This window comes from Spermophilus citellus, assembly GCF_964194105.1.
Source record: "Spermophilus citellus genome assembly, chromosome: 5".
In the NCBI taxonomy this organism is placed as follows: Eukaryota; Metazoa; Chordata; class Mammalia; order Rodentia; family Sciuridae; genus Spermophilus; species Spermophilus citellus.
The window spans coordinates 118,593,612-118,614,567 of record NC_138186.1 but is presented as its reverse complement, the minus strand read 5'-3'; the positions used below and the strand labels follow the sequence as shown (position 1 = coordinate 118,614,567).

Genomic DNA, 20,956 nt, shown 5'->3' with positions numbered 1-20,956 from the left:
ATTGAAGCTGAAAGTCAGAGATGTTACATATCATTTCCAAAATATCTATGTGAAGTAAAAAGACTACTTTCATTTCAGGAACCCAATATAAGCATCACATATTTGGGTAGGGGGACACTTAAAATCTAAAATATGTAAATAACCAATTTCTGAAGAGGAGATGCCAAGCTTAATTTTAAATTTCAAAAAAAACAACTGACACATTAATTTTATTTACATCAACGTCATTATTTATTTATAATAATACTTTACTCAAAAAAATTTTGTACAAAGCCATATAAATAATAAATACATTTATACAGAGATATAATAAATCTACAAGATTGCTCCTATCTTTTCCAGCCCCTTCAATAATCAAAATTGATTATTGAAAACTACCTAGGAAGGCAACCAGCAGGTTGGAGATGCGTGTTTTAGGAAGGACTTCAAACAAAAGTATTGACTATTCCTTTAGATCAAGCAGTAGCAGAAGTAATAGAAAACAGTGGGTTTTTTTTTTTTTTTCCTCTCTGCTTGTTCTTCAGAGAAAGTGCAGTGTCAATCAAAAAAGCATGACTTGGGCTGGACTATAACTCAGCGGCAGAGCAGTTGCCTAGCACTGGTGAGGCACTGGGTTCAATCCTCAGCACCACATAAAAATAAATAGGCATTGTAAATCAAACAAACAAAAAAATGACTTGACCATGTTATAAATCAGTCTTTGAAAATCCCTCTGATGAGCAGAGTTTCCACTTCTCTGCATTATCAAAGGCAGTGGTTCTCAACCTCGGCTGAGCATTACACTTACAGGAGAACATTTAGAATATCAGTACTCAGACTCTACTGAAGTTCAATTAAATTGCTACTTAAGTAAAAGTGCTGGGCATTGGCAGTGTTAAGACACTGCCATGTGATTCTACAAGATCACCCCTATCTTTTCCAACCCCTCACCGCAATCAAAATTGATGAGTGAAAACTACCTAGAAAGGTAACCAGCAGGTTGGGGATGGGTGTCTTAGGAAGGATTTCAAACAAAAGTATTGACTTAGACCTAACCTTTTGCCAGAGCAAAACACTGGATCAAAGGCTTATCACTTGGACTTGGGAACAAAAATACACTCTGCAATCATGCTTTTCCCTTGGATAATTTTTCCTCTTAGGATTTATGGATTCTGGGGGGTTGCAGAAACATAATGTCACTTTGCTCTGCTTCGTATCAGTAAGCACTTGACAAATCACAATCCAGGAAAGGAAAAAAACTTTCAACCCAGAGATAAGACCAAAATGATAGTGTCATCTAACTGGTTCTGATTATATATATACTGAGATATAAATATATATCTTTATACTGAGATACATATAGATATCCTTGGATGTTTGCCATAAACCCGTACTCTCTGCCAAAGCAATTTTCCACCATGGATTTTTGCTGTAACATGCCCAAAGGTTTTTTGTGACCTTCATGAACATAACCATGCAAGGCTCTTCTGTTTTTCCATCATGAACACACTAATGCACGCTTGAAAACCTTGGCAGTTTTTTTATTTTTTTCTTTCAAAAACTGTTATTTTTTATTTAGCAAGTCAAGACTTCCCTTGCTTCCTTTGCAGGTGAGTATTTCCTTTCTGAAATGCTCAGTCTTGGAGTCATTCTTCAACAAGGCAAAGGGTGTTTGGATCAGATCAGGGTATTCTTCTCTTAGAGGTAAAATTTTCTGCAAGGGATAAGGAAAACAGCTGAGACTCAGAACCTGCTCAGTTACCCAGGGTGTTGGGAGCTAAAACCCTAATCCAGCTCAACCATAAGTGTCTTCTTTGTGCACTTAGCAAATCCCAACATTGGTTTCAGACTTCTTAGGCAGGCTTGATTATATTAATCTCAACTGCACTGTGCGAAGTATTTTTACCAAACTCCAAATCAAGTAGGACTTCCCAAAGATATAAAAGTACTGGAAATGTACAAACACAAACACATACCAGGGACAGAGAGCTCAGCTAAGTTGCTTTACCAGAACTGTGTGAAAACAATTGCAATAAGCTTTACTGGATCTTCAGCTAATAGAATTGGTGTCCAGAAACCTTACTTGAAATAGTAAAACATAAGTTCCACGAAACAAGAATCCCACCTGTCTTCTCCTATTTTGTCCACAGGGCCCTGGTTTCCAAAATGGAAAATGCTGAGACACTATCTGTTAAGTGACTGAACAGTATGAATTTGGAAACTTCTTGATCCTTAGGGATTGGTGTTTTAATAGTTATCTCCTACTCACAGTTCACTCAAGTATAAATGATATCCCATTAGGACAGTGCTTATTTTCCTTGATAAAGATCACAGTTCACTAACCACTAACAAAAATCTGCAGTTTGCTTTGATTTTGTTTGTTCATTCCAATTGAAAAGAGGAACCAGTTTATCGCTTCTAGGGCCTACCAGTGCCACTTAGGAACCCATTAGCAAGAGTCACTGAGCTGAGTCCTACCATGATAGAGAACGGATCTTCCCTTTAGTTTCTAATGTTCCCTATATTCAGAATGGAATGTAGAGGTGGACAATCAGTCAAGGAAGCAGTGTCATCAAGCCAAGATCAACCCATCCTTAGGCTGACCAGGAAATTCTAGGGCTAGGCCTATAAAGACAATGACATCTACTCAGGTCAGACAAATTCCTTCTGATTCTTAGCCAGAAATATTCAGAGGATGACCCACAAGGTGAATGAGGAGGGAATAGTCCCTAGGAGGGGCAAAGCTGTGGTGAGAGCAGCCTAACCCATGGTTTCCTGAGCACAGACTATCTACTACCAGACAGTCAGAGGGATCTGCATGTTTGTAAACAAAGGGGCACAAGACAATTCAGTTAGCAGAAAATTGTGATCTAAACCCCAAACCACATGATAGGGATTAGACAAGAGAGGAAGTTCATTCATACTTAGTCTGTGGTGCCTAGCACATAGTAAGATCTCAAACACTTGCTCAAATATGAAACAAAAATGGAAGGAGAGATAGCAAAAGCATGAGGTAGATGCCTGACATAACCTTTCTTTGAGTTCATTCCCCACTACATGAGTGATGCTAAGCTGATTATAATAGGCCGAAAGTTCTTCTATGGTTTGAAGCTATAAACAAGCATGTGTTTCCCTATGCACTTCTTATAGTTGGTGTCTTGGATTAGGATTAACCCAAAATAATGAAGCAAAACAATAAAAACACCTCAAAATATTCAAACTAGAATTACCACCTAATCTACTTAGAGGTATATACCCTAAAAGGATTGAAAACAGAGTCTAGAAATTTATGTATTCACATTTATAGTAACATTATGCACAATAGTCAAAAATAGAAGCACCCAAATATCCCTGCACAGATGAATGGATAAACACAATGTGGAACATACACACAATGGAATATTATTCAGGCTGAAGGGGGAAAGAAGTCCTGACATGTGCTCCAACACTGATGAACTTTGAAGACATTGTGCTAAGTCAGAGAAGCTAGTAATGGAAGGACAAATGTATGATTTCACTCATACGAGGTACTTTCAGTAGGCAAATCAAAAACAGGAGAATGGTCACTGCGAGAGGCTGGTGGGTGGGTAGAACAGGGAGTTATTACTTGATGGGCACAGAGTTTCACTTTTGCAAGATGAAAAGAGTTCTGTGGATGGATAGTGGTGATGGTTGCACAACAATGTGAATTTTCTTCCTGCCACTAGGCTGCATACTTGTAAATGGATAATATAGTAAGATTTGCATTTTGTACATCACACACCATCAAAAACACATGTTTTTGTAAAAGCACCTCATACGAGTTGTTCAAAAGCTAAAAGGCCCAGTTTCCTGTGCTACTCATGTCATCAGATAATTTCGAAACCTTTCTCCAGCTCACCCAGTAACCCATAACCAAATGTATCAAAGGCAAACTGCAATAATTTTAGAACCAGATACTGAGTGCATTTTGAAATTAAAAACCTAAACCAAAATCTGGGAGTGTAGCTCAGTGATAGAGGCTTGCCTAGAACATGCAAGGTCCTGGGTTCAGTCCCTAGTACTGCAAACAAAACAAAACAAAAACCCCTAAACCAAATGGAAAACAAGAAAACATATAAGAATTAGTATTCAGTGCAGAAACCCATCATCTTTGAAAGAAAGAAGAAATAGAGGATAGGAGAATACACAATTAAAATAACTGCTGAACAAATGTGGGAAAATAAAAATTCTTTTGATCATAAACTTTCAACATATAAAATTTTAAATCATTAAATATGAAACTACACAGCTGGATGCGGTGGTGCATGCCTATAATCCCAGAGGTTCCAGAGGCTGAGGCAGGAGAATCTCAAATTCAAAGCCAGCCCCAGCAAAAGCAAGGTGCTAAGCAATTCAGGAGCTCCTATCTCTAAACAAAATACATAATAACACTGGGGATGTGTCTCAGTAGTTGAGTGTCCCTGAGTTCAATCCTCTGTAACAAACAAACACAAATATAAAAATCCAACCAAAAGTTGCACACTTTGAGCCTGACTGTATTCCTAGGTACTTGGGAGGCTGAGTCAGAGAATCACTTGAACCCAGGAGTTTGATGCCACCCTGAACAACATGGTAGACCTTGGCTCAAAAAAAAAGAAAGAAAGAAAGAAAAATCAAACTCTAATTCCATCTAGTTCAAATGCCCACTGGTCAAAGTACATTTAGGGAAAGGAGCATAAATCTTCTTCCTGACTACCAAAGTCACCAGCCTGCTGGCTTCTTTGACACATAAGTGAGGTACAAACCTTCTATTTGGGAGCCATTAAGTACCATTGTCTACTATCCTGATTTACTAAGATCATGGTATTCTGAAAGGCCATGACAATTTACATTATTCCATTTAACAAGGTATCTACACAGCCTTTCTCATCCTGTGAACTTGTTAATTTCTAAGACAACAGCAAACACATCCTTCCTGGAAACATCCTCTGCAATGAATTATTTGATGCCTTATTTCTCACATTAGGCCTCTAGTACTTAAATTTAAATTAGATTAAAAATGCATTGATATCATACAATATTTTGCAAGCTAAATTCACCCCAATGTTGCCAGTACGACTACTGGGAAATGCAGATATAGACTTTGTCCATCATCCCAGAAACTTCTGCTGGATTGTACATTAGAGAGAAAGCTCCATGAGGGCAGGAACCTCTGATCTTTCACTAGTGTCAACCTGGCTTTTCTCACACAGATGGAAAAATAGGAGGTACTCCACAAATATGTGGAATGATTTATAAACAGTCAATGAGATAAAGGGAGAAGACTAAAGATAATTGTTTTGTGTGTGTGTATAGAGGGTTGCGTGGGGGTGTAGTGGGTCTTATGTATGTATAGAGGGTGCACAGGGATTACAAACTCCTAAGGACAAAATAAAATCAGATTTAAAACAAGATAGACAAAATTTCCATAAACAGCAAAGTGTTCAAACTCCCTAAAATGTGGTCCTTCCTAACTCAAGTGTGGTCTATGGGCCAGCAATAGAGCCTCATCTAGGAGTGTTGCAAACATAACACAAAAGCCATTCCATTCTTAATTTACGGAATTTGCATGATGTTCCAAGTGTACTTTTTTTTCTTTTTCTGTCTTTCTTTTCTTTCTTCTTCTTCTTCTTTTTTTTAATGGTACTGGGGATTGAACCTAGGAGTGCTTAGCCACACAGACACATCCCCAGACCTTTTTAGTTTTTTATTTTGAGACAGGGTCTCAATAAATTGCTGAGACTGGCTTTGAACTTGTGATCCTCCTGCCTCCCAAGCTGCTGGGATTACAGGTGTGTGCCCCTGCGCCCAGGACGGTTCTATCTCCTACTCTCTAGAAGTAGAAGCTGACAGTAGAATCCCTGAAGTAAGGAGCCTCCCTACAGACAGACAATTGCTGCTGCCTAAGGCCCAACAGCCCGAGGAAGGGCAGTAAAGGGAGCAGAGGTACTTTCAAGCTTTGGCTAAGGAAAAAGTACAGTATAGAAAGAGAAACAGTCTCTTTTTTTGTTAATTTCTCCACCAGCCCTTTCCACGTTGTTAGGTTCTTAACAGAAACCTAAATAATGTGATGGGTATGCAAAGCAAATGGGCAGGGGCCAAAAAATGTGGCATATGTCAGTAAGACAAACCAAAATTTTTTTTCAAAAGCAAATTTATAGAAATTAGATAATTGATAGCAAACATACTGTATCCCAGTAAAAATTTGAGGTCACTCAGCATAAAAACTTGGGAAAGGTAAACGAAATCTCTCATCAATTCTAGTCATTTATTGAAGGTTAGCCACAGCAGTTTGGCCCTACTTATATGAAGTTCCCTTTTTCATCCCTGATGCCTGGGCCACCAAGTCACCTCATATTTCTTTACTTTGGTTTCCCAGGTATTTCAAACTCAGGGAGGATGAGCCCTGGATGGGTGACACAAGAATTCCAAACCCTGGGAAAAGTCTGTGTCTCATTGTAAACTGAACTTCTAGCCTGGTTCACAGTACTTATTATGAGATTATCAGCCAAACCTAGTGAGAGTCAAGTCTTGAAACAGAAAGACCTAGACCCAGCGTCTGTTACTGAGGTAGGCCAGGGGCCTCAAAAGACCTATCTACACCTCTACTATTAATATACTAACTCAAATAGCTTCTAATATCAGAACATAATATCTCCAAATCCCATTTGTACATCACTAGAGACTAAATTAGCTTATAAAATAACTTTTAAGACATCAGTGAATATAGTATACTATCCATAACTGAATGAATTACTATACTTCATTGAATCGAAGACATTGATTATAAAATAGAACCTTCAAAAAACCATCAATGAAAATTTATCACAATGTTAAATGGCAGTTTGTGAAAGACTCTGGGAAGTGAAGATACTATTTCAACACCTTTTAGCATTTGCTATAAATGGATCTGGAAACTTTGATGCCCAAAGCATGCTGAACTCTGCTAATGTTGCTCTGCCTTCTTTAGAACTGGAGATTATAATAAAGTCAGTAAATTATCCATCTTCTCTTAGTGTTAGTCCCTTTTGTCCAGTTTTTGGACAATATGCTTCAGAGGGGAATCACCAATATTAACTGAAGAAGAGTCAAACATTACCTTATTTGAGAGGAGTCAGAGTCTTCAGCTGTGGGCTCCATTAAACTATTTTTAGATATCTCTATGACAATATGCCTCATTGTATCATTCATTTCCACCGCTTCAAAATCTATTTCATTCTATTTTGCTGACATCCCCTTCATTTGCTTCCTCATATCCCAGAAATAAAGGGCAAAGCTTTTAGCTACTCACTGTTTCTATTTGCTTTTCGCTGGTGATCCAGAGGCAAGGTGGCTAATTTATACATCACAGGAAATATAACAGCAGTGGATATTGCTGATCCCAAACAGGTGTACAGAACTATGGGCAAATCTGGGTATTGTCCCTGAACAATTCCAATTACTGCAGGAATAGCCATTTCTCCCAGGGCACCACCAATTACAAAAAAGGCAGCTGATTTCCCACTTATGGTTGTGTACTGCTCAATCCAGGAAACACCACTGGGAAACGTGGTTGCCATTGAGGCCCCATACACCGAAGTGGCAATCCAGAGACAGAGTGGACTCTTGTTGAAAAGCACCAGAAATAAAGATGAAGCCAGGCTGCCAATGTTGCTCAACACAATCATGGTGCCTGGCTGTAGACATGCAGCAAAGAAGATCGCCAGGCCCCTGCAGGCTGCAAAGGTCCCCCAGAAGATGGAGTTCAACCCAGCTGCTTCATGTTCTTCCATGCCAGCATAGGTGGTGGCAAAGGAGAAAACATAAGAGCCATATGTTACCTCTGCTCCAACATAAAAAAAGAAGAACAAGAAAAGGAGGCAGAGAAGAGTCTTGTGATATTCAGCTCTTCGATATCCCTGAGCAGATGGTTTTGATTTTTCCTGCCCTGAGCTTTTCTTGAAAAGCAGAGCAAACAGAAAGAGAGACACTATGAAAATGTAAGTGCCGATAAAAGCATAAGCCCAGAATAGATTCATGTCATCAGGCAATCCAAACAGAGGGGCTGAGTCAGCTTCAGATGATCTGTTGGTAGCTGGAGGCTGAAAGGCAGGCTCTGTGTGGTTTTCAGCAGACACTGGGGTATCCAGTGCCAATTTAGCCAGAATTGGAGCCAGAAAAGCACCCAAGGCAAAACTGAAGTGTAAGGCCTGCATGTGTGGGGCTCCTTCATCCCCCCAAATATCCAAGATGAGGACATTACCACCTGCCAACGAAAGATGGGGAAATGATTTATGTTAAACACAATTACCCCATTAAAAATAGGTCATTACTATTAGAGGATGAATCTGTATTTCATGGCATGCATATTGTAACAAAGTTATCATCAAATATTGCACCTGAGTCAGATCTCTGATTAAGGAACTCTCACCCACTACCACCAGAGAGCTTATAACTGTCATCTGCATACTTGGAATTCTACAAACTGGTAAACCACTTCATCTCATTGCCCAGAACATGAGTAAAGAGTTTTTATAAAACAGTGCTAACACCATATTGGGAAGTAATAGTTATAGCCCTTGTACTTCTAAGTAGTATAAACATATATATATTTGGCAAATCTTATCATATATTAGTCAAATTACTGAAGCTTTCTTTTCTTGGAATTGGTAGCCACCTCAAGAACATTATTAACCAGAGGCAAATGAGAAATGGAATACTCCAGAACTCTGGTGTGCCCATTACAGGGAACAAGAAAACTTTCAGGATCTGCACTCACCCTGTCTGAACACCTGCAAGGTGAAAGGCCGGAAGCATCAAGTCTTCGGCTGTCTTTTTTTTTTTTTTAATCAGATATTTTCAATAAAAATATGATTCTATATTGTAATTTTACAACCAAAGCCTGAAGAATAAAACATTTCCTCATTCAATCAATAATACTAAAGCAGGGAAGGGAGGCATAGAAAGTTGGATTTGATGCTAAATAAGTATCCTGTATGTTATCTAGCAGGGTTTCAAAAACATAATTACAGATGCAAAAGCTTTACTGTGAGAGAACGGGAACTTCTGAGAAAAGTCACAGGAAGGAAAAATAAGAAAAATGGCACATGCTACAGGTTTCTCTGTGCTCAAAAGCCAGGGTGCATTTTAAATTGGAGGTTGCCTCGGTGCTTCTTCAGTCTAATAATGGCTCCACATTTGTTTTATCCTATTAACCATCAATTCCTCTCATGCTAAAATGGTCAAATTTCATCATGACATAAAAACCTCCTCACCTTTAATGCAATTAGCCATAGGAGGGGTTCCTTCCCTGTTTGGATACTGTAATTAAACAATCTCTCATAGAACAAAATTCTTTATATTTCACTTTATGCTCAAAAATCTGAGCTCTAACTGGCAAGAAGAGTTGCAGAAAGGGTGGTTCTGATGGGGAGAACCCATGATTCACTCAGTAAGTCCATGTGGTTTTAAGAGCATTTCAAGGGACAGTTTAATACTATCTGCTCTACTCCTAGCAGTAGTGTCCCAATCCCAGAGATGATACTGAAGGGCTCACTAACCTGTATCCAGCATGCCAAATGAGATGCCGAAAACAGACATCATGACAATCAGTAACACTGCTGTCTTGCAAAAAGGAATAATATAAAGACCCACTGAGGTGGCCACCAGTGACACCCCTGAGGAGAAAGTAATAAACAAAAAAATAGGAGCCATTAGAAACACAAGGGTTGAATGTTTTCTTTCATATGTGGAAGCTAGAGCAAAATAAGAGCGAAAAGCGTGGGGGATCGGATACCAAAAAGATACAGGGAAGATCAGTGCAGTAGAGGAAGGAGATTGAAAAAGGGAGAAGAGACAGAAAGGGTGAGGAAAAGCAGATTGAATTTAATAAAAATCACATTACTGCATATATAAATATACACCCTTATGTATACATAGAAAAAACAATATGAGGAAAAGGAAGATCAGAAGAATAGAGGAAGGGGGCTGGGGATGTGGCTCAAGCGGTAGCGCGCTCGCCTGGCATGCGTGCGGCCCGGGTTCGATCCTCAGCACCACATACAAACAAAGATGTTGTGTTCGCCGAGAACTAAAAAATAAATATTAAAAATTCTCTCTCTCTCTCTCACTCTCTCTCCTCTCTCTCTCTTAAAAAAAAGAAGAATAGAGGAAGGAGAATAGGAGGAAGGAAGGGGAAAATGGGAACTGAAATAGAATAACTCAAATTCCATGCATGTATGATTTTGGAAAAATGAACTCAATTACCATGTTTGACTATAATGCTCTAATTAAACACACACACACACACACACACACACACACACAGAGAGAGAAGTCATGCAGAGTTCTTAAATGTTTCACACTGAAGAACTGAAAGGGAGTTTGAGATAGGAGGTAACAAATTTAAAAGGCAAAAAAATGCAATCACACCCGTGTGTGGTGGTGTATGACTGTAATACCAGTGACTTGGGAAACTGAGCAGGAGGGTAGTGAGTTCAAAGCCAGCCTCAGCAACTTAGCAAGCCCTTACGTAACTCAGTAAGACCTGTCTCTAATTAAATATAAACAGGGGCTAGGGATGTGGCTCAGTGGTTAAGTGCCCCTGGGTTCAGTTCCTGGTACCAAAAACAAACAAACAAAAAGAAATGTAATCAGTATAGTAACTTGTAACAAAACTTTAAATAAATGAGTTTAGGGAGTAGGGAAGAAAATACAAGACATATATATTTGGGCTGGCATGTAGGTTACTGGTGGAATGCATGCATGGCATTTGAGAGGCACTGGGTTCACTCCCCAGGACCACAAAGAATCAAAAACAATTAAGTGTGCGCACACATACCCACACTTTGGAAATAAGAGAAATTATTTACTTATTCATCTGCAATAAATTATTCTCCTTGCTTCCAAAAGAGCCTTATCACAATAAATTTTCTTTAAAGCAGAGTTTATTAAAGCTTTGCCATCTATTTCCTGGTGAGGAAGGACAGTCTGACATGGGGAAGTAGCGACAAAAATGTAGCCTACCTCAGTTCACTCTCCATCTCCTGCCCCTTCACTTCCAACCCAGACTCCATAGAGCCAGGGCAGATTCCAGGAGCTCCTTCTGAGCTCTGTGGCCCTGGGAGAGCTGCCCTACACCCTGATGAGCAGAGCCTTTTGGACAATCATTGGGTGACCCTGGAGGGATGCCTAAAATACAGTCAAGGTCAGGAAGTCTAAGCATTGCTCACACACACACACACAACACACACACACACACACACCCCTGAGGGCTGATCTGAGTTTCCAGAGGGCCCAGCACAGATTCCCCTGAACTGCCAAGGTGAGAGCAGGACCATGGAAACCCAGCTTCCACGGAGGACACCAAAACACCACCCATTTCGGTTGTCAACCTCTCTGCAGGATACCGTTTTCATACTTAAAGGCAAGTTGTAAACTCTTCAAAAATCACAAAGAAATGAAAATCAGTGTCTACTTACCCAAAAGTAAAAAATGATTCATACAGTCAAAAAGAATGCCACCAACCACAGAGCCACTCAAATATCCAAAAGCACGACCCACAAATATTTCAGAAAGACTGCTGATATTTCGGTTCACATTTCTTGCCAAATCTTGAAACGTGGGTCCCAGTATAGCAATAGTCATTCCCTGAAATTTATAAAGACAAACAGTTTTTCCTTACAAATAAAATATGTTTTTAATTTGTATGAATTTAAAAGTGGGGAGGAGGATACAATGCAAAACAGAAAACTACTTGAAAGTCCACAGTAGGGAAAAAATGTACAATGACAATACTAATCTTACTAGAGTGATAGACAGCTACTGTATTTTCTTTTCAAAACTCTCAATTTAAAAAAGTCTGTAATTCTTTTTGTTGTTGTTATAATGTTTTCTATTTGAATAATGCCCTAAAAGTCTATTGTATATTAAGAGTTAATAGGATCTAGGGATGAATTCAGTGGTAGAGTGCTTGCCTAACATGCACTAAGCCCAGGATTTAATCTCTAGCACTGCAAGGGAAGGAGGGAAGGAAAGAAGGAAGGATGGAAGAAAGAAAGGGAGAAAATGTAATATTAAATCTATTCTTGAAACAATTGTCTACGTTTTTAAATATACTACATGCACCAACATGCAAGTTTAGATGTTAAAAATTCAAATTATCAAAACATTCTTCTTTTTGATATTGTTAAAATAGCAATGTTTACGGTGCATACAGGAGCCTTCCACTTAATGACACATAGACAATTAGCAGAGGATAACTAATATATATATTTTTTAAACATTTATTATATTTTTAAGTGTAGATGGACACAACACAATGCCTTTATTTTTATATGGTGCTGAGGATCGAACCCAGGTCCCGCCCACGCTAGGTGAGCGCCTTCGGCTGAGCCACAATCTCAGCCCTATATTTTTAAATCTATAATTTTCTTCAAAGAAATTCCCAGCCATGAGGAATATACCCCGCCAAGCTTTCTGAGAAATTTTTGCATACTAATATACAGAATGATTTTAACAATAAATTTTTTACTCAAAAACAATATATTATGAAAAATTAAGTTTGACATTAAACCAGCCTCCATGTGTTACAAACTGTAGTCTAATGTCAAAAAACTGTAACCTAAGAGTATATTCTTATAACCAATGCCCACATTTTGACCAATTCTATCAGCCAATCATAGGCTGTACACTGTTCAGATTGCCCAAGTGAGGCAAATGCAAAGCTACAATTGTATAGTATAACTTCATTTTTCTTACTATAAATATGTCTGCCCACATTGCTGGTTGGTGTTGTCTCAACCTTTTATTGCTCACATTGCTGCCCAGTTTATGAATATTGTCATTGCTCAAATAAACTCTTGTCAAATTTAATTTGTATAAAGTTTTTCTTTTAACTGGTAAGCATCAGATGTGGAATATGAAATAGAATTCCAGTAACCTCCAGGAACACTGGGAGTCAAAGAAATTTACAATTAAAGGTCTCTTGTGTCCATTGATCTCACACAGTGACTGAGGTCACTAGCAAGTTTTCTTTTCAAGTTGAGCTCCAATAATTTGAGTAAAAAGTTTTGTAACTATATTTGAGCTTTTTTTTTTTTAATGGACAGAGTCCATGACCACATTGAATCTGATAATTCACTGGACTGTATCCAGTTAGAGGCATCCAGTAGTTACCTTATGAAAATGGGTTTCTCCAAATCTAAAGAGTCTGGGATTCCAGCAGTCCGGGAGTCCACTTCTTGGGATACCCACTAACTTTATTAAAAAAAATATGGGCTCACAGCTGTGTATTTTTGGATAAAATGAGTGAAATTTACTAAGGACACCATAGAGTTATAGTGGCCACATTGGGAAAGTTTCTACCTAGATGAAATTTTTCACTTGAGAGAGTCATAAGAAAGAATACAAAACACTAAAAAATCAATAGGATGCATCAACCTTATGTTATCCCTATAGCACAAAATTTGTTAGCAAGAAAAATAATTTATAATGGTTAACTGTTTAACATCTCATTTTTATAAATAACTAAAACATAGTTATTAAAAAATAAATGAAATAAATATCTGTAAGATAAGACACCCAGGTAAAAGATATTCTTCCTGCACCAGAAATGGCGTAACATTCTTATTATCAAGATTGGAAAGCTGGGGCTGAGGGGAATCTTTATAAATAATAATTTAATTGTTAAGGCTAGCAAAAACTAACAAAACCTAAGGGAGTAGCACTAAAATTTTGCCTCCTGTACAATTTCTTGTGACAGAGAGACTGAAGATATTTGGAATTGTTAGTAAACATGTTCTGTGCCACTCTGACAAGTTATACTTTGAGAGAACACATGCTTCTAGAAGTCACGATTCATAGATTTGCCAGTCTACACATGGATGGTATGCCATTCACAATGGCTTGCTTCCTCGTGTTCACTGCAAATTAAGGTCACCAAAGGTTAAGAATTCTAATTAATATAGGAAACTAAAATTCATACAAATAAGAAGGGGGAAACCTTGTTTGCAATTGTATAGGAGATAAAATATGCTTTTTTGTAAGGAAAAGCTGTAGTATGAAGATATTTTGTTTTATTGAGGGGGAAAAATAATTTTGTCATAAAGTAGAATGACTTGTTCTAAAATTATAAGATGAAAACTACAAGACAAAAACTGAATGGATAAGGAAGTTGTAGGTTTGTGGAAGATAAATCTTGTGAAAAGAATTTTTCATGTGACCAAAGTGGTCATGATTAGAAGGAAATTACTTAGAAGTTTTACTGAAAACGGAACATTAATATCTAAAGTACATAGCATGGGCTGGGGTCATAGGTCAGTGGTAGAGCGCCTAGCATGTGTGAGACCCTGAGTTTGATCCTCAGCACCACATAAAAATAAATAAATAAAATGAGAGGGATTGTGTCCATCTACAACTAAAAAAAAAAATTTAAAAAGTTTAAAGTACATGGAAAACCAAGATTTTAGTTCTCTCTGTCAAAACAACAAAGTTTTCCTAGAGTATTGGTGAGTTATTAACCACGTTTGAGGTTGTGGCCTAGAAAACGACAATTGCATCTTACCAAGATTCCTGTGCTTCATGTTGTCTTTACAAGTTTTTGATCACTCACAGAATCCTAGCCCTCTCTCTTAAAAGAGTTAACTAAAATTATGTTATTTTTGGTATGTACCTTTGAAGTGTTAGCATCTCTTTGGTTAAATTAATGACTATAGTATAAAATGACTTGTGGTTTAATTTTGATGAAATGCCTTAAATCTTTCATGTTTTTCTTGAACTTTCCAAAATAATTCTAAATTGTCTTTTTATTGATCTTGAATTAGGTTTGGGGTTTTTCCCAGCCCTTGGAGTTGTCAAAAGGACAGCTTTCTTTATAAAAAGAGATATAAACTAATTTGGCTTATTTGATGCATTAAATTATAAGTGAAGCATTGTCACCTAGTAAGTAATGCTAAAATTTCTTTGACTTATATTTGTAAGGAGATGTTATTAATATGTTTCAGAAACTTATGAAGTTCCTAGAAATAGTCCTAGTATTATACTATCTGTCATAATTATGGAATGCACCTGTGGTCCCAGCCACTCTGAAGGCCAAGGCAGGAGAATCACGAGAGTTTGGGACAGCATGGACAACATAGCAAGACTCATTAAAAATATTGTATTAATAAACAAAGTAAAAAATCCATTGGCAACTAAAAAATATTTTTTTAAAAATATTGTAAACAAAATTTTCGTATCAATGTGTCACTATTGTAATAACCATGGCCATTTAAAACATTTTCATTCACAAACAGTAATTGTTTAATCTGGCATGTTTCTGGGCCCTTATCAATTTGATGTTGAAGGACATTCAAGAAAAGGACTGTCATGTACAGGTTTTTGATAACTTAAAAACAATTCCACTGGAGGAAGTAAGAATTCTAAGAACTGTAATGAAGAAATTGAATGGCTTATAAACATCAAGCTGATGTTTAGTCAGCTTTATACAACAGTCATTCATTTAACCAAATTACCCAGTGAGTGGAGCATGGCTATAATTCCAGCTACTTGGAAGGCAGAAGCAGGATTACAAGTTTGAGGTCAGCCTGGGAAACTAGCAAGACCCTATCTCCAAATAAAAGATAAAAGGGGTGGGTATGTAGTTCAGTAGTACAGTGCCTCTTGGTTCAATCCCCAGTTGAAAAAAAAAAAAAGATATAAGTCGCATATGCTATGGAGAACTTGGATGAGTGCCTTGTCCTCACTGAGGCTTCACAGCTTCCATGATTAAAAGCTCTGTACTCTTAAGACTCATCATAGAACAGAGAAAATTATTCAAATCGGGAAAAAATATCAAAGGGGTAACTTTACAATTGGATGATAAGCTTATAATCAATATTCAGTTTGCCAGAAACAAAATTCTGTTGACAATGAAAAAAAAAACTCAAAAGATAGGTCTCCAGCAGCTGCTGGATGATTTGAATACCTGAAGATGAATTTCATTCACTTGCCATCTTCAGTACACATTTTCTGGTTGTATAGAAACTTTCCCACACAGAAAGACTTAGAAAGACCATAACAGTAGCTACGGAAATGTGTTTTCCATATGGGGCATTCCTGGAGTAAAATCTCCAGCAATAGAGGTACTTGTATCACTGCAAAACAAAAACAAAAACAAAAAACTGTGCCAGTCACATTGGCTCACACCTATAATCCCAGGAAGATCCAAGTTCAAAGCTAGCCTCAGCAATTTAATGAGGCCCTAAGCAACTCAGCAAGCCCTGCCTCAAAATAAAAACTAAAAAGGGCTGGGGATATGGCTCAGTGGTAAAATGTCCTTAGGTTCAATCCCTAGTACCAAAAAAAAAAAAAAAGTTTAAAAAAGGGGGGTACTACAAACACAATGGTATCAAGTTAACTGTGACAAACTCAAGCGCCTTTAATCAAAGGTATTACCAGCTGATGGCAGTCAGATTCACTCCCTCTGGAGAGAAGATTGACTCCTTGTGAAATAGTTATTGGAAGACCTATGCCCCCAATAATTGTATCTCCACTCTCTAAACTGACGTGACTCAATAAGGCGAGGCTTTAATGCATTATATTAAAGCATATTTCCCACCAAGTAAAAATACTCTTTATGTCCCACCAACTGATGACAACCAACACTTTCATGATCTAAAACTTAGAGAGTGGGTCTTTTGGAAATGATACCAGAAAATTACTGTGCTTGTCTCTGTTGGAAGGGACCATGTCAGGTTTCTCTCTGCAGCAAACTTTCAAGGCCATGAATCTTGAATCTACCTCTCTCAACTAAAAGGGGCCCTATACACCTGTTGGGGACCTTAAGAGCAGGAAAGTTTCTCCCCAGAAGCTGAGAGCATCCTAGATGTGGACAGCTTTCCCAAAATCAGGGATCCACCATCCTGAAAGCCTTATATATATGTATTTTTCCCCCTTTTCACCCCCATTACCCGCTGAACTAATCCCATCCCTTTGCTTACAGAAAAATACATGGGACCGAATCTGTGGATGGCTTTAGCAAAGGCTAATGCTCTAGCAAAAAATCAGAGAAATTATTTGGATTGTGGGCTGGTGCCCCCAAGTCAGAAAATAATTCCACTTATGCCAATGTCTCCCCATGTTCCCAATGACTCACCTTGAAACCCCAAAGGAAGAGTGGAAGTGCTTCTTGATATTCTAGACATGACTGTTCCTTGCTTTCCTACATTTGCTTGAAATAGGACACTGATATTACCATTTAATAACCTAATCACTTCCAAATATAGAAAACCTGTAAGTGATATCTGCAAAAGTTATGTGTCTCTGGACTAGGGCTGTGGCTCAGTGGCAGAGTGCTTGCCTAGCATGTGTGAGGCTCTGGGTTTGATCTTTAGCACCACATAAAAATAAACAAATAAAATAAAAGAATGTTGTCCATCTACAACTATTAAAAAATCTTTTTAAAAGTTGTGTGTCTATAGATCTGGGAATTAACTAGGTGGGTACAAGCTGAGTAATGTCTGCAAAAGGTGAATGGTGATTCTAGATATTGCATGCACAAGATCCGAGGATTACCTGAGTAGCTACAAATACTTGCATGATGTCACATTAAATCCAGTAATGTTCCTTTCCAATAAACAAGATTATATACTCTTCCAACATGATATAAAAGAATCACACAAAAATAAAGTTTCCCACTGGACCTTGTTCATAACTCTGCAGATTTATGATCAATAAATTTAACTGACCTCTGCACAAAAGCCACTAGATGGCACTCTTTTCCAGCTTGTAAGGGACTTTATGGGGTCTGTAGATAATCTGTCTACTCTGTTCTGCATCTACCCTGGTTCAGATCTTGCTCTCTCACCTGCTCACTCCTGCCTTCTCAGGAGCTTTCCCTGGCTGGGGATGTAGCTCAGTGGTAGAGTGCTTATCTACTATGTGTGAGGCCATTGTTTCTATCCCCAGCACTGCAAAAAAAAAAAAAAAAAAGAAAAACAAAACAAAACAACAACAACAACAAAGCACTTAAAAGAGTTTTCCCTGAGAGTTCTGGTACCTCCCATAATCAGAGGTCAAAAAGGTCAATATCTAAAATTAGTACCAACCTTGAGAAAATAAAAATAAGTCAGTTTCCTTTGAGGAAAGTCTCTAGCAGGGTTCTTGGGGTTTTACTTTGGGCAAGAGTGGGTGCCAATTATATGAAATTTGAAGCTAACTTGGTAAATTGGGGTAATAGTGGATCTTGTAGCTGATCAGACCTCATGAGGGTTAAAAACTGACTAGTCTGAGAATATTAATGTTCAACAACAACGTTTAGTGAAACAACATTTGGCTTTAGATGTCCTCACTGCTCATGTAGTGTGCTTGTATGTAGTGCTAAACAAAACTGGATGTTATGCTTAATGTTCCCTTGATTTCATAAATACAAAAAGAGCAATTTAAAAGATGGCTAATTAGCTGGTGGTGTAGCTCAGTTGCTAGAGCATGTGTTTAGCATGCATGAGGCCCTGGGTTCCATGCACAGCGTGCGTGCGCGCGCGCGCACACACACACACAGAGTCTGGCTGATGATACTGCTGCTTCTCTACATACTGCCGTTGCATACATTAAGAAAATTTCTCAGGGAAAGAAACACAATGCATTTGAGAGTTGCTAACAGTTGGCTTGCTGACAACTTGAATGGAATGGAGGATGGCAAGCTTGGCTGTTCCAGGTTTTTCCAAACTTCATGTTTAGTTGGTCTCCAGGTCCCTATGACTTGTGTACCAGGCCAACTAGAAAAATAGATATCGCTATATATCAGCCCATTTATTGCTCCTTAATCAACATCATGTTCCAGAGACTATGACCAACTGGATTTCATTGAACTCTCTTCATTATGTGACCTTTGGAGTCTCTGATTTTGGTTAAGGAATGTACTTTAGTTTCTTGGTATTATCCTCCTGATAGCAATCATGTCTCTCTAATGTATTGTATCCCCTCAAGAGTCACAAATGTTTCTATGTAGCCATTCTTTGTATATCAAACTGGCAAGAAAAACACCAAGAAGGCATACTCACCCAACTCATTTGCCAGTGTATATTATGAATTCCATAATTATGCCAAACTTGTCAATTGTGTTGGCGGAAAATACTGTCAGTGTTCAAGGTTTCAGTCAATTTCTAAAAACTGAGTAGCTGACCAGAAGGTTAGAATTGTCATGTTGGGCCTAAAGCTGCCTGTGTATGTGGGGAACCTGAATATACATTAATATGTCATCAAACTGCACCTGAGAGTATATTCTTGGAATAAGTTGCTGAGCAGTCAAGGGTTAGCGCACAACATACTGCAAACAGCTCAGAAATGTGTACCCAGGGTAAATGAGCTGTAACCATTCAAGTTATTTCTATATGTCACTTTCTTGTTCTGTCAATAAATACTGCCTGCCCACCCTCCTGGGTGGAGCTTTTTGAACCTTTATTGGTTCAGGTGCTGCCAGGTTTCTGAATCATTCCTCTATGCAAAGAAACTAAAATTAAATTGATTAAGTTGTCTAACCTTTTCTTTTTTTAACAACTGTTAGCTTTCAGAAGAAATTCCTTAGACCCGTTAATAAAAAAAAAAATCTTTCTAATTTATCTACATTTCAAGAATATTTGACTCTAATTGCACTGTTCTGCTCTAAACTCAGAGTGTGTCCAGTGTCTGAGCAAGGAGCAGTCCAAGACTAAGAACCAGGTAAGCACAGGAGCAAAGCAAGTACCTAGTACATAGAGAAAAGCCAGATCACTGGCTGTAATCAAATCACTTCACGCCTTCAAAAGATTTGTAAGACTGGGCACACAATGAGGGCTCACCAAGCATCTGCAGTGATATCTCACATCCCACACCTACAATCCCAATTAAAAACAAAACAAAACAAAACTCTGTCACATAATTGTGGCTCAGTGTCTCTAAGATACTGAGATGCTGCAAGTGGCTCTCCTCAGGGGGCTCAACCTCTATTTCCCCAGGATGGATAAGAAGAACGTTTCCAAAAACAGTGAATGAGGGGCAGCCCAGAAGTTTAACAAAAGGGGCTTCTAGCCTGCACTTTGCTCCAAGTAAAGCATTTAGGGATCTGAGAGGTTGATTTTAAATACAACTAAGGCCAGAGTAAGCAATATTTCCAACTCTGCCGTTTAATCAGCTGTGCGTTCATGAAAGTCATTTTCCTTCCTGGGTCTCTTCCCTATCTGCAGAACTAAGCTGTTGGCTGAATTTGGTCAAGCCATCAGGACAGGAACTCCCAGAAAAGCAGTTTTTCTGTGTCATAATTCCAGATGTGGATGCCAGTGGCTAAAGACCTGTGCAATCCCTTTTGCGGCTTCCCATCTCAACGAGGAGACCAGGAAGATTTGCAGCGGTTGAAAACATATTAGGAAAAATCTACTTCGCATTTGACAATGACCCTCCACAAGTTAGAACCGTGCCCTCAAATGTTCCCCGAGTTACACAATAAGCAGGGAACGAAGGACAGACTTCAAATGGGAAGTCGCGGCCCCAGCTCTCACCAGCCCCAAGAAGGCCGCGTACAGGATCGCGGTGGTGAACCAGCGCAGCACGCTCGGAGCCTGGGCGCTTGGCCGGGGGACCGCCACCGTCTCCACTTCATCGTTCGCGGGGCCCTCGGCCTGGAGGAGCCGCTGCCCCGCAGCCGCAGCCCCGGCACCACGAAACTCCTGTCTCAGCTCCAGCTTGGCGGCTCCAGAGACGTGGTCTCGCTGTCACCGACCTTTGTGGCGGATCCTTGGAGCTCTGAGCTGTCGTCCTTCCTGGCCAGAAGGTCCCTGCTTGGGCCCCCACCCCCGAGGATCCTTCTCAATTTAAGGTATGAGGAAGTCGGACTTTGGAACGCGCCGCTGTTTGTACCTAGGCTCTCCATCTTGCACAACTGTGGGCGGATCAAGTGGCAGAAACGAGGCTTCTAGCCAACCGGGATCGTGCCACGACCCGAGGTGTTGTGTTTACCTGGAAGACGGGTCGTCCCGGTCCGGCT

At 39.0% G+C, this 20,956-nt stretch overlaps 1 protein-coding gene across 1 annotated transcript; it reads right to left on the bottom strand.

The window, feature by feature from the left end:
- Positions 1 to 286: 286 nt before the first annotated feature.
- LOC308648770 (sodium-dependent glucose transporter 1-like) lies at positions 287 to 20,602 on the bottom strand. Its single transcript, XM_081293762.1, has 4 exons — positions 20,472 to 20,602; positions 11,439 to 11,607; positions 9,519 to 9,635; positions 287 to 8,224 (listed from the first exon to the last, which is right to left on the bottom strand). The coding sequence occupies exons 2-4, from the start codon at positions 11,602 to 11,604 to the stop codon at positions 7,263 to 7,265; spliced, it is 1,245 nt and encodes a 414-aa protein (XP_081149888.1). The 5' UTR covers positions 11,605 to 11,607; positions 20,472 to 20,602; the 3' UTR covers positions 287 to 7,262.
- Positions 20,603 to 20,956: the final 354 nt, after the last annotated feature.

Bases quoted from the DNA above. Each gene is read 5' to 3' on its own strand.
- LOC308648770 (XM_081293762.1), bottom strand. From the start codon at position 11,604: ATGACTATTGCTATACTGGGACCCACGTTTCAAGATTTGGCAAGAAAT. The intron at 9,636-11,438 runs GTAAGTAGACAC...CTTTCTCCTCAG, and splicing joins GAATCATTTTTTACTTTTGG to GGGTGTCACTGGTGGCCACC. The intron at 8,225-9,518 runs GTTAGTGAGCCC...TTTCGTTGGCAG, and splicing joins ATTTGGCATGCTGGATACAG to GTGGTAATGTCCTCATCTTG.